This window comes from Mycteria americana, chromosome 12, assembly GCF_035582795.1.
Source record: "Mycteria americana isolate JAX WOST 10 ecotype Jacksonville Zoo and Gardens chromosome 12, USCA_MyAme_1.0, whole genome shotgun sequence".
In the NCBI taxonomy this organism is placed as follows: Eukaryota; Metazoa; Chordata; class Aves; order Ciconiiformes; family Ciconiidae; genus Mycteria; species Mycteria americana.
This window is the reverse complement of record NC_134376.1, coordinates 1,991,137-2,003,271: the sequence shown is the minus strand read 5'-3', so window position 1 is coordinate 2,003,271 and position 12,135 is coordinate 1,991,137. Positions and strand designations below refer to the sequence as shown.

Below are 12,135 nucleotides of genomic sequence, written 5' to 3'. Positions count from 1 at the left end.
TCTAAAGAGAGGCACACGCTGGGAAGCAGAGTTGTATTTTAAGGCATTCATAAACATTAGTCTAGTGATAGAGTTTTCTTTAGCAACGGCTTGTTGGAGGATGAGAGCAGGGTAAGTGCAGCTAGCAGAGAATATAGTACCTAGATGGGAATTCAAAGGAACAGCAGGGGAAAGAAACGGCATTAGGCTTTCAAGGTGAAGCGCCAACGTGCAAATTCCCAGAACAGGATGAGGACCTCGAGAGAGCTCCATTTTCAAATATCATTACGGGAGCTAACGTCAATGGACAGAAGCAAAGCAGCTCGGCACCAGGAGCTCCCTTGCTGCTCGTGCCCCAGTTTTCATGGGGGAGGAGAGCTCGTGTGGGGCAGATCAGAGGGGACGGGGCAGCCGGAGCGGGGCACTGCCCAATGCCCTGGGCAGGGTGGGAGCCTCGGGAGCGTCTGTGGAGCTGAGCTGTGGCCAAACCTTAACACCACGCTTAATCCAACCCAGCCCAGCGTCAGACTTGGCAAACGCAAGGTCTTCTGCCTGGTGATCAGGGTGTGCTTTTCAAACGACAAGATGCGTTTTCATCCCCATTTCTATATTTGACAATACCAATACTCAGAGAGTATATTTGACAATACCAAGGTCAGATAGCAAATAACTGACAACTTCGGGAGCGCAGCTCGGAGCTCCCGACTCCCCATTTGGTGCCCTGCCAGCCCAACCACTCTGCTCTGAATAATTGGATTTTTTTTTGTCCGCTGCTAGATTTTAGGGGGGTGTCAATCTCACACCTACAGGGACTGCATAAACAGCAGTAAGAATTGCACACGGTCAGTTTGGGACGTTGGGCTTCTTGTGGTAGCCTTGTCCTTCTTGCAACACAGTTGTAGCATATTTAATTCTAGTTGTAGTGCTGGTCCAGGAATAGGGCTGCTAACGTGCCTCCTTTTTGATATCGCAGAGGGTTTTACAAATACAGCTCTTCATCCGGCAAAGTGTCATGCCAAGCAAAACATGCTCCACCTGTGCAGATTTGCTTGAAGACAAATTTTGTTCTCATCTACATGCCTTAGAGCCCTCCACTCCAATTATCTTACACGTATATAATTGTGTGTACTATATAGCCTCACCTAATTAAATTTCAAGAAAATAGGAGAGCACTTTGGGGTTGTGTGGGATTTGGTTAAGAGATCTCAGAGCTGTCAAAAAAAAGATTCATCTCACAACTCTTCCTCCTTACAGTAAACATGCTTCAGATCGCAGCCAAATATACTCTGCACTTCACACATCTGGGTATTAGCTCGCTTTCGCTATTGTAAATTACTTCCAGGAGAAAGACTGAATCATGGACTGGAGGGGGCTGAGAAATCTGCTTGCATTAGAGACAGCCGTCTGATGGCATCGTTTTTCCCTGCTTTTTTACCTGCATTTCAGATTTTTGTCTTTGCTGCTTACTTGCTGCTTTTCTAAGGCAACGCTGTCATGCCACATCATCATGATTTTTTCATCATGACTCTTTGGTGGTGTTATGTCGTGTCCAAATCGCTCTATGATGACATTGCTTCAGCCCTTGAGACGTTTAAAGACTCTCTTAATATTCTGCCAACTGCAGCTGTTGGAGGCGAAATAGGCAAAATACAGGGCTGGATGGATGGGCGATGCGACGGTTTCTGACAGTTCATCCTTTCGCCCCAGTAGCCCCATCAGAGTCAGGTTCTCATGTTGGTGAGTCACATCAGAAGTGAAGGATCGTGCCTGTAGCTTGTAAGATGATGGACTACTTCATTAAGCTTGGATAGGCGAGGACCAATGAGTGGAATTTGGTGGGCAGTGCAGAGGACCTGGGTCTGTACCTCGGTTCAGTTTTGGTCTCCAATCAGTGATTCAGTTATTCCCTCTCCATCCCTCAGTTTTAAGCAGAAATAACTCCACTGACTCAGCTGGGTGCGATGGGGCTTAATTATTGTCTATAAAGGGCTTTGAAATCCTAAATGATCGATGCCTTGAGAGCGCGTGTGATTAGTAAGCTGGATGCCGTGTTGTGAGCTCAGCTGTAGAATTCGAATGAACAAACAAGTTCATTTGGCTTGGAGCAGCAAGCTCCATGAAAGTATGCAAAAGTATCGCGAGTCTGGGTCTGTTTTTTTTTTAACTTAGTGCTAATGGATCCATCGTTTCATGTAAAGGTTTCTCCCGCTCTTGTTATACTGTGTGTGACATTTACAGTATTCTTTGTTCCATTAGCAAAGTAATTTGAGATAGTTTATTATCCTTTGGAGACTTTACTGCTTGCTGTTTAACTTCCATGTGACTGGACCCTGGAAAAAAACCTCTTAAAATAGTACACGAGTCTAAAAATAGTGAGGAATTAGTCGTTTCTTAGCAGTAAAATAATTAATTTAATGCACTTTAATAAGATCTGCAACATCAGGAAACACCACTTATTGTTTCCTCTTTCTCTTCAGAGCCACCAAAATACGCAGCAGCTTTATCATGGAGTCAAGGTGTGTCTTGCCTCCCAGTTTGAAATCGTAATTTGTTTGTATCAGCTACAGTTCCTTTATTTCAGAGGAACAAAGAAATAGCATTTAATCAGCATGTTCTGAATCACTAGTGAAAGGAATCGCTCCATAATCTGAATTTATTACATGAGGACACACTCTAGATGCAAGAAAATGGCAAAGGTTGTTATTCCTGGGACTATCTGCCTGGGGTGCCGTCACTGCGGTACCCGAGGGACCGAGCCTGCTTGGGTCCCGCTCGCTAAGTGGCTCATCCACGCTCCTTAGCAAAACACACTCGTTCTGATTCACCAAGAAAGCTCCGCAGTGGGTTGGGTGTTGGAAAGCATCAGGCTTTGCTGAGCCACATGCGTGGGAATATTTTTTTCTTGCCGTTAAGACTTCACTCACTCGTGGGTTGAAGCAATGCCAGAGGCAGCAGGGATGTGAATCTGGGAAAGTAGGTGAAGAGTGAACTGCAGAAATTCGGCGTGCAGGCAGAGATGGAGCGGCGGGGACCCAGACCACTGACCTCCTGGGCAGGCAGGCGGGCTATTTCTCACGTTCACCTTTTCAGATGGGATCTTCAGTACCAGGTCGCTCAGATGCTGAGCTTCGAACCTTGTCTCTGAAAGACAACTGCCTGCAGCAGCACCGGGCTTTGCACTGGCTCAGGATGAGCGTGGTGCTGCCCGGTAGGGGATGGGCAGCAAAACTCATCCCTGCTGCCACCTCTGACTTCCGCTCCTTTGCTCTTTTTTGTGCCTCCGGCAGATTTCACAGCAGTGCAGCCTCTTTTGCCTTTTGGCTGTTTTGTGCCCCTCTCTCCGAGGCAAACCTGCGCCCTGCGTGGGAAGGCAGAGCCGGGCAGAGTCTCCAGGCGAAGGACGTCGAAGCAGGAGGCTCCGTTACTTGGCCAGACCTGCCATTCACTTGTGTAGTCTTTGGCAACTCACTTGAACTCTCTGGGCCTCAGTTTCGCAACCTGAAAAACAGGATGGTCACAATGAACAAAGGCGGTGCGAGTTTGCAGAGTGCTCCGCAGCCAGAGGAGGAGGGCAGGCTCTGTCGCAGAGTGCATGAGGCTCTTCATCCAACATGATGTTGCCTCCATCCCTCTCATCTTACTCCCACAGGGAGATGCTGTAGAGCCCAAATGGCCAAAAAGTGTCATGTATAGAATGAGCAGTAATGTCCAAGCATGCAGAGACCCCATCACCGGGCTGGCCTCTGCAATTGCTTTGTTTTCATGCTCGGCTGAGTCGCTAACCTTCCAATAAACACCAGAGTCATTATAATAAAAATGTGGAAAATGCTATCATTAAACCACACCGGTTTATTTTTCAAGTGCCTCTTTCTGGGACATCAAATTCATTTAGATCATTCTCAAAAGCCACAAATCCTGAATGGGTGCAGTAATGTGTGTGGTGGGAGGCGAGAGCACAACAGGCATTAAATCGGGTAGAGAGTCAGGGCTCTGACAAGAGAGCTCGGCTGGATTTATTGCAGGGGTTTAAGACGTGATGCCTCTGGCTGCTTACCCCCCTTGCCCCCCAGCCGGGCAGTTTTTCAGACTGAAACTGGTATCATGCTCTGGTATCTCAGCTTAGAGCTGGGGTAGAGATGGCTGCTCCAGCAGAGAAGAGGGAGGTATATCCTGGAGAGCCCGAGCATCCAGCAGGACGGGGAGCTGCAGCGGCTGCAGCTGCCTCCTTGGCGACCGGGAGCCAGGACCCTTCCAACAGCGGATTCTTCCTCTTACCGAAAGATCAATTTTGTTCCAAAATAAAAGACAAAGACCTTAAATCCTTCCAGCAGCAGAGCCATATGGTTAGATCCCATTGCCCTTCACCTCGACAAATGTGGAATAACATCAGTAAGGGTTCGTCCGAGCACTGGGGTAGCTGAGCGAAGTCTCGGCTCAGTGTCCATGTAGTTGGTAAATGTGATGCTGGAGCTAATAATTGTATTTATTAAGTGAAAACATGAATGTGGGGTTTTCAAAAGGGCTTGAGATCAGCTGGACTCCGCTTGGGTGAACCCAAGCACCTGCAGCTTATAGAAGTAACCCGAAAGGCTGAAATCTTAATCTCACGGGAGTCTGGAGAAAACTTCCATAGGAGCCAGGATTTGTTCAAAAGCTTTTTATCTACCAAGAAGAACCAGGATTTTGTTCCTCTGGGGAAGTTCCTGGCACGAAGACCACCTCAGAGCAGCAGGGTGCAATGTCTCTGCTGACGTGCTACAGTGTTTGTGGGAGCATCAGCTTCTGTGAGGGGAATAGGAATCCTAAAATTATATTTTAGCTACTTAGAATATAAATAGAAGACAAACTGCTTGTCAGCTGTTTCGTTCGAAAGATATTTAAAAATACTTGGGAGAGGAAACATGCACTCTGCTCAAGATCCGGAGTCTTACTGTATCAGCCTGAAGGATCTCAAAGTGCCTTGCAGACACAACAGGCTGGCTGTAAGCAGGAATCATTCAATGCGCTGGGAGGAAAGAGTTCAGTTCAGTTCCCGGAGAGTTTATCAGCGTGACAAGGTATTCAAGTTATGCCAAAAATACACATAAAAGACACTTCAGGCAGATCTCTAGGAATGAGAAAATCTTCCACTCCTGGGTGGGAAGGTTGAGCCCACGTTGGTGTATTGCTGCAGCGAAAGATAAGCTGGTAAAACCGCCTGTTTGCTTGGGACCGGGGGCAGAGGAACAAGCCTCTGCCTTCTCCAGACTGAGCGTCGGGTCGTTCAGAATTGATCCGTCTCACGGGGGGAGAAGGAAGTATAATGGCTTTTTATTGAGTGAAATAAACCTGGCAGCGCGTGTCCCCTTGTGAGCTGGGGTTCGGTGACCAGGGAGGGATGCGATGTGATTGTCTGTGTGCTGTACCGATGCCATTCATTAATGGCTCTATTAAAACAGGAAAGCGGTGAGGCCGTTCATAATGTCCAGAGCACTCAAAGGGTGACAAAAATAGCCCACCCATCAATGATCTGCTCGGTGGGAGATGGGAGCCCGGCTTCGTCCTTACCGTAAGCCTGGGTGCTTCCAAGAAGTTGGGCCATGGCTGAGCTGGAGTCTCTGGGTCCGGTTCATTAACAGAAACGAGTCGTGCTCTGCACAGACGTAACTTCCAGCACTCCGCTCGGGAAAAGGCCGGGATCCCCTTCTGGGAATTTCACTCGGTCCCAGCCTTTCCAGAAGACAAAAATCATGAGGCTCTGCACCGACCATCTTACACCTCCGCGTGTCTTACTGCTGCTTTGCACTTTCCTTTTCTCCCTCCTCCCGGCAGCCCCCAGCCCCACTCTCTCTGGCCCCTGCCTGGCCAAGGGGCTGGTTCCTACAGGCAGAGGTTGGTGCTTGGCCGAGATGAGCAGAACCTGCTCCCACACTGCTCCCACAATCGAGGGGTCCCCAGCATGGGTCTGTCTCCTGCTTGAACGTGCAAACACGTCCTCGTGCCTGAGCAGAGGGTCACAAAACGCCGACGTGTGCAAGCTGGGCTGATGGAGAAAGCTTCACTGCTGGGAACTTGTGCTTGCTGGGCGTGAGAAGATGGGGGCTGGATGGATGCCGGTGAAGAGCTGGGGAACCCAACGGTGGGAAGCAGACCGGCCAGGTTCCTTGGGAGCATGTTAAAATAACAGCAACAAGAAGAAATGGGCACACAGGAGCATGCAAGATGCTGAGAATAAAATTAATCAAGTTACTGTGTGGCCTGAAAAAAAAAGAAATTATTTAGTCATAGTTCAGTGTATAAAGCCAAGAACTTGGCTATTAAACAAGAGGAACTGGAATTGCTCCCTGATGAGCATAAATTTGACCTGCTTGGTTTTATTAAGGAATCTGGGGGAAAAAGTCACCTGACTGGAATGGCAAAATTCATGGTAATATCCTGTTTAAGAAGAACCGAGTTGCAGAAGAGGAGGGGAAGCAGCCTACCAGATCCACTGCGAATGGTCTTGAGCACTTCCCTGCAGGAGAAAGTGCGAAGCGGCTGCTCGCTCCTGCCCGCTGCAGGCTCCTGAATCGCAGGGGGGAGCAGAACGACCGGCTCCTCGCATCCCTCCAAAATATCTACAGGCAAAACATTGTGTCATCACAAGCTTTCGATCCAAGCAACATAAAGTGGCTCTCAGCAGGAGGTAGCAGGGTTGGTGTTACTGAATCCCCAATCCTCCCGTTCGTCGTAGCACCAGGGTGTTGGAAGGGGCTGGAAATACCAGGTCCTGTAATTTCTCTGCATTATGAAGGCAGTAGGCTTCCGTGAGAGGAAGACAAGTTGGCAGGCGTCTCCTGGGTCATCTTTTTTTTCCTAAAGACGAGATGGAAGAGCAGGAGTTACTGAAGTAGCCGTTGGGGTAGGAAGGCAGGCAGCTGGCTGTTTTAAATTGCGATGGAAAAGTGACCAAGAGCAGACAGCGATCCCGGGGGTAGCGTTCATGGGGCCTGAGCTGTGCACGAGCGCAGCAGCCGTCTGAGCTCCCCGCGCGGGTTCGGTGTCTCATCTCTGCCCATCGCTTTGCACCTCTTAAGCAGTCGTGACTTTGCCCTGCACCGAGGCAAGTTCACGGGCACTAGGACCCTCGAACCGCGGGTGGGATATCAGTTTGAGCTGAGCGAGATGGGAGTGAAACGTGGGTCTCGCCACTTTGTGGGCGCTACGAAGGTGGAGAGGAGCCAGTCGAGCTCTGCACAGCAGGACAGCCATGCTCCCTGGGACGTGTGGGCCCTCTGCTCCCCCCCAGCCGCAGCCTCGTCTCTGCTCCGAGGCAGGTAACCAAAGCAGGGCTTCAGTCTGCATCGCCCACCTCCGTCTGGTACCCCACTCAGGATGAATTTTGCTGAAAATCCCTGCAATTTGTTCTTACTTACGGTTCCTCCAGGGCACGTTCCTGTGCCTTGCAGCCAGTCTCTCTCTAGGCAGTGAGCCTGGGGGTCATACCTGAAGGGGCGGGGGGGGTGCGGGTCCCCTCTGAAGGTCCTCACTTGCAGTCGGTTTATAACATCTCTTCCTCCAGCAGTAAATCCTGCTGCTGTCGAGCAGGTCCTGAGGATGCTGGGCTGCGGGGAGGTTTGTGGGGCTGCGGGGGGGGGATGCTCAGTGCTGCGGGGGGATGCTTAGGGCCACGGGGAAGATGCTGGGGGCTGCAGAGGGGCCAAGGGGAGGTTGCTTGGGCCGTGAGGAGGGTGCTGAAGGCCGCAAGGAGGACGGGAGGGGTGCTCGGGGCGGCCAGGTGGATGCTCAGGGCTGCAGGGGGATGCTCGAGGGATGCTCGGGGCCACGGGGAGGATGCCGGCGTCCCGGGGGGAGGTTGCGGGGGGAGGAGGGGGGGCGGCGGGTAGGAGGTGCGGGGGGCCGGGGCTGGCAGCGGGGCGGCCGGGGGCCTCCGGGGCGGAGCCGCGGGGTGCCCCTCCCGACGGCGGTATAAACCGGCGGGGCGCGGGCGCGGGGCAGCCTTCGCCGGGGCGCGGGGGCCCGGGGTGCAGCCCTGCCCGCAGCCCTGCCCGCAGCCCGGCGCGATGGCCAGGGGGCAGCTGTCGGGGGGCGCCTGGGGGGCCCTGGTGCTGCTGGGGCTGATGCTGCCGGCGGCGCCGGCGGGCGCCTGGTACAAGCACGTCGCCAGCCCCCGGTACCACACGGTGGGGCGCGCCTCGGGGCTGCTCATGGGCGTCCGCCGCTCCCCCTACCTCTGGCGCCGGGAGCTGCCGGCCGAGCCCCCCCGCCGCCCCGGGGGAGCCGCGCCCGCCGCCGCCGCTGCCCCGCCGCCCCCGGGCCGCCCCGCCGGGGAGACCCCCCCGCCGCCGCCGCCGCCGCCGCCGCCCGGCCCCGGCCGCCTCCTGCAGCGCCTGCTCCGGCGGGGCTGGGGCTGGGGCGGCCCCCGCCCGGCCCCCGCCCGGCCCCCGCCCGGGCCCCGCCAAGCTGAGGTAACCCCGGCCCCGGGGCCGCGCCGGGGCCCCGACGGGCGGGCGGGGGGACGGGGGAGCCGGGGCGGGGGGCACGGTCTGTCCGCAGCGCCCCGGGACGCTTGAGGGGTGCCACCCGTGCCTGGGGTGCAGGAGCCTTGCTGCGGGCTCTCTGCGGCACCCTGGGGTGCTGGGGGGGGTCAGCAGGTAACGGGGGTGCGCGGAGCCTTGGGGGGGGTTCGCCAGGTAACTGGGGGTGCGCGGAGCGAGGGAGGGGTTTCAGCAGGTAACTGGGAGTGCACGGAGCCTTGGAGGGGCTTTACCAGGTAACTGGGGGTGCACGGAGCCTTGGGGGGGTTGCACCAGGTAACTGGGGGTGCACGGAGCCTTGGAGGGGCTTTACCAGGTAACTGGGGGTGCACGGAGCCTTGGGGGGGTTGCACCAGGTAACTGGGGGTGCACGGAGCCTTGGAGGGGCTTTACCAGGTAACTGGGGGTGCACGGAGCCTTGGAGGGGTTTCAGCAGGTAACTGGGGGTGCACGGAGCCTTGTAGGGGTTTCGCCAGGTAACTGGGGGTGCACGGAGCCTTGGAGGGGTTTCAGCAGGTAACTGGGGGTGCACGGAGCCTTGGAGGGGCTTTACCAGGTAACTGGGGGTGCACGGAGCCTTGGGGGGGTTGCACCAGGTAACTGGGGGTGCACGGAGCCTTGGAGGGGCTTTACCAGGTAACTGGGGGTGCACGGAGCCTTGGGGGGGTTGCACCAGGTAACTGGGGGTGCACGGAGCCTTGGAGGGGCTTTACCAGGTAACTGGGGGTGCACGGAGCCTTGGAGGGGTTTCAGCAGGTAACTGGGGGTGTACGGAGCCATGGGGGGGTTTCGCCAGGTAACTGGGGGTGCACAGAGCCTTGGAGGGGTTTCAGCAGGTAACTGGGGGTGCACGGAGCCTTGGGGGGGTTTCAGCAGGTAACTGGGGGTGCACGGAGCCTTGTAGGGGTTTCGCCAGGTAACTGGGGGTGCACGGAGCCTTGCTGCGGTCTCCCATCCTGCAGGCGCCGGGGTTTCAGGGTGCCCCAAGCAGAGAGCTGGGCTGCCCCATGGCATCACCCAGATGTGGGGAGCTGCCCCACCCACCCACACCGCCTTCTGCACCCCGGCCCCGGCTGGGCTGGGAGGGTGTGGGGGGGCGAGGGGAGCCCCGACCCTGCAGGACAGCCAGGGTCCCAGGGGTTGACAGCCCTGTCACCGCTCCGTGGGTGCAACTGCCATGAGTTGAGTCTCTGCCGCATCTTTAAACTCGAACCGCAGGGTTTGTGGCACCCAGCAAAGTGGGCCGGGAGGAGGGGGCAGTCGTTCCCCCTCCCCAGGGGACGTGTTTGGAGGAGCTGCACTTTGGCTTTAGGGCAGAAAAAGGAGCTGGATGATTTCTGTGCCCCCCATTTGGTGCATCACAAGTCCCTGCGGGACCAAGCTGCCAGTGCCAGGAGGGATGTCCGTGGGGCTGGCACGCCGGCGATGCCGAGGCGCTCCCGGCATGGCCCCTCCGCAGGACCCCTCTCCCTGCCCTCTCGGGGCTCAGCCAGGCTGCGTGGGACTGGCTCCGGGGCTGGTTCCAGATATTAAATCTCTTTCCTCTTACGTAAAGCTGGAGCCAACATCCAGCTGAAATCCACGGAGGCTTTTAGCTGTTGGATCAGCCCCTGAAACACGTAGCTGTATTTCTCCCCCCCCCCCCCTTCCTTTTTTGGAGGAAATCTGGGATTTGTATCTTTTTGGGAAAGCCCAAACAGGTCAGCTCAGCCCTGCGTTACGTCTGTGCTGTCCCGTTACCTCCCGCAGCCTGGCCGTGCATGGGCAGAGCAGTCCCGGGTACCGCGGTCGTGGCTCTGGACCTGCGTACGTGCGTGCATCCCTCTGATTTCGCAGCAAAATTTCCACGGGAGCCTCGCGGGCAGGTCCAAGCCTGGTATTTGGGTGTCTGCGTGGGGTTTATCTGCGTGCACAGTGGCAGAAAGGGAGTCTGCAGTCACGGCAGGTCGGATCTGAGCCCACGGAGGAGAGTATTTCATGAATATCGCGAATGCAGCGTTGGTTTAAGCGCTGTACAGAGGGGAGATGTGGTCCCACGTGGGGAGGGAGTGGTGGTGGGGCTCGGGTGTGCAGTCGGACGCTCAGGTGAGGCTCTGAAATAACCCAGCCCCTCTTCTCCTTTCAGCTTCTCCCGCTTGAAGACATGGCTCTGATCCGCTGAAGGGGCCTGGCAGAGGTGCTTCAAGCACCGGAGGAGCATTGACAGCCCGAGGTGGAAACCGTTCACCCTGGCTGGCGAGGAAGAGTCTCATCGGCGGATCTCCTGGTACTCTGACCTCTCTGAAACCATATAGACAATTGCATTCCAAAAAATCTGATTTTTCATGGCCGCTGCCCAGACGCAGTGGTAAATTCATCTTGTTTTCAGGTCAACCTAGTGCTATAAACTTGGGGAGAAATAAACAGGGAAGATATTTATTTTTGTTTATTCTTTTTAGATTTCTGTACTAGCTTGTTTGCAATATGATACAAAGGTACTGTTTGCTTCCTAGGAACCTGCCCTCATTAAAATGAGAATTGATCAAAAAGGAAACTTTGGCTTCATTGTGCTGTTGTGGGTTTTTTTTTTTTTTTTTTAAAGCCAAACCTGGTACAGCTCCACACGGGGCAGGCACTGCACCCAGATTTTTCTGATGTGATTTAACTCCTTGACACAGTTTCTTCTGCAGCTTTACAGTAAATCGCTTTTACTGCCCGTCGGGGAGTTCCTGCCAGGCCAAGTGTCAATTAAGATGACAAAGTTAGAAATCTTTCCTGGACTGGGTTGAACAAAAGCTCTGCGAGTCCTCACTGCTCTAGTTGTTTATTTGCCTGCTTAGAGCTTAATTTTATATATGTCTCCGCTGATGAAAATAAATGTTATTCCCCATTAAAACAGGGAGAGGCCTCGGGGCTGGGCAGGAGCGCACGGTGAAGGTGTGCTGGAGTGGGTGGGATCTGGTGGGATCAGAGAAAACTGAGGTCTGGGGGGCTGAGTCCGGCTCCCGTGAATTGCTGAGCTCTCGCCCGCCAGCGCTGGCGGATTTTGCAGGAAATCTGGCAAAAAGAGACGTTTCCACCCCTCTCGCATGAGCCGCCTGCTCCTGCCAAGCTCCTGCGGCCGACCGTGGAGCGGGGACAGCAGGGTTTGTGCTGCCTTTGGTTCGGATCTGACATGGGAAAACCCCTCGTGGTGCTTGTCGGGGGAGCTGGGCGCACGCCGAGCCCTGCCTGCCGCGCTGCCCCTTGCACCCGGGGGGCTGCCGTCAACCTCGCCGGATCTCGGGGAGCATTTCAGGTGCTGCAACACGTGAAGGATCGTTCTCTCCCAGTTTATTCCCAACAGGTTTCTCCACCGTGTCCCCTCTCCCTTCCCCCCCATGATTTTCCAATTTCTCCTCTTCATTAGCGCAGCGCGGTGCTCGGATGGGCCAAATGAGACATGATTGCCAATAACCCATTAGGCAGCTGCACTTGAACAGGGCCGTACCTGTCAGGGTGCCAATCAGCCTGTGGAGTGGCTGCCCAGGCAGATTGCCGTTCTTGATGGAGGTAAGGGATAAAATGAGGTAGAAAATGTAAAGGTCGGCTTTGCGCAGGAGGATGCACAGAGAGGGGGATGAAGGGCGATGCGATGAGAGACGCGACTCGAGTGTCGCTG

General features: G+C 54.9%; 1 protein-coding gene across 1 annotated transcript; it reads left to right on the top strand.

Annotated features, from left to right (window-relative positions):
• Nucleotides 1-8,021: 8,021 nt before the first annotated feature.
• NPW (neuropeptide W) lies at nucleotides 8,022-10,656 on the top strand. The gene is made up of 2 exons (XM_075515565.1): nucleotides 8,022-8,426; nucleotides 10,621-10,656. The coding sequence occupies exons 1-2, from the start codon at nucleotides 8,022-8,024 to the stop codon at nucleotides 10,654-10,656; spliced, it is 441 nt and encodes a 146-aa protein (XP_075371680.1).
• The last annotated feature ends 1,479 nt before the right edge of the window (nucleotides 10,657-12,135 follow it).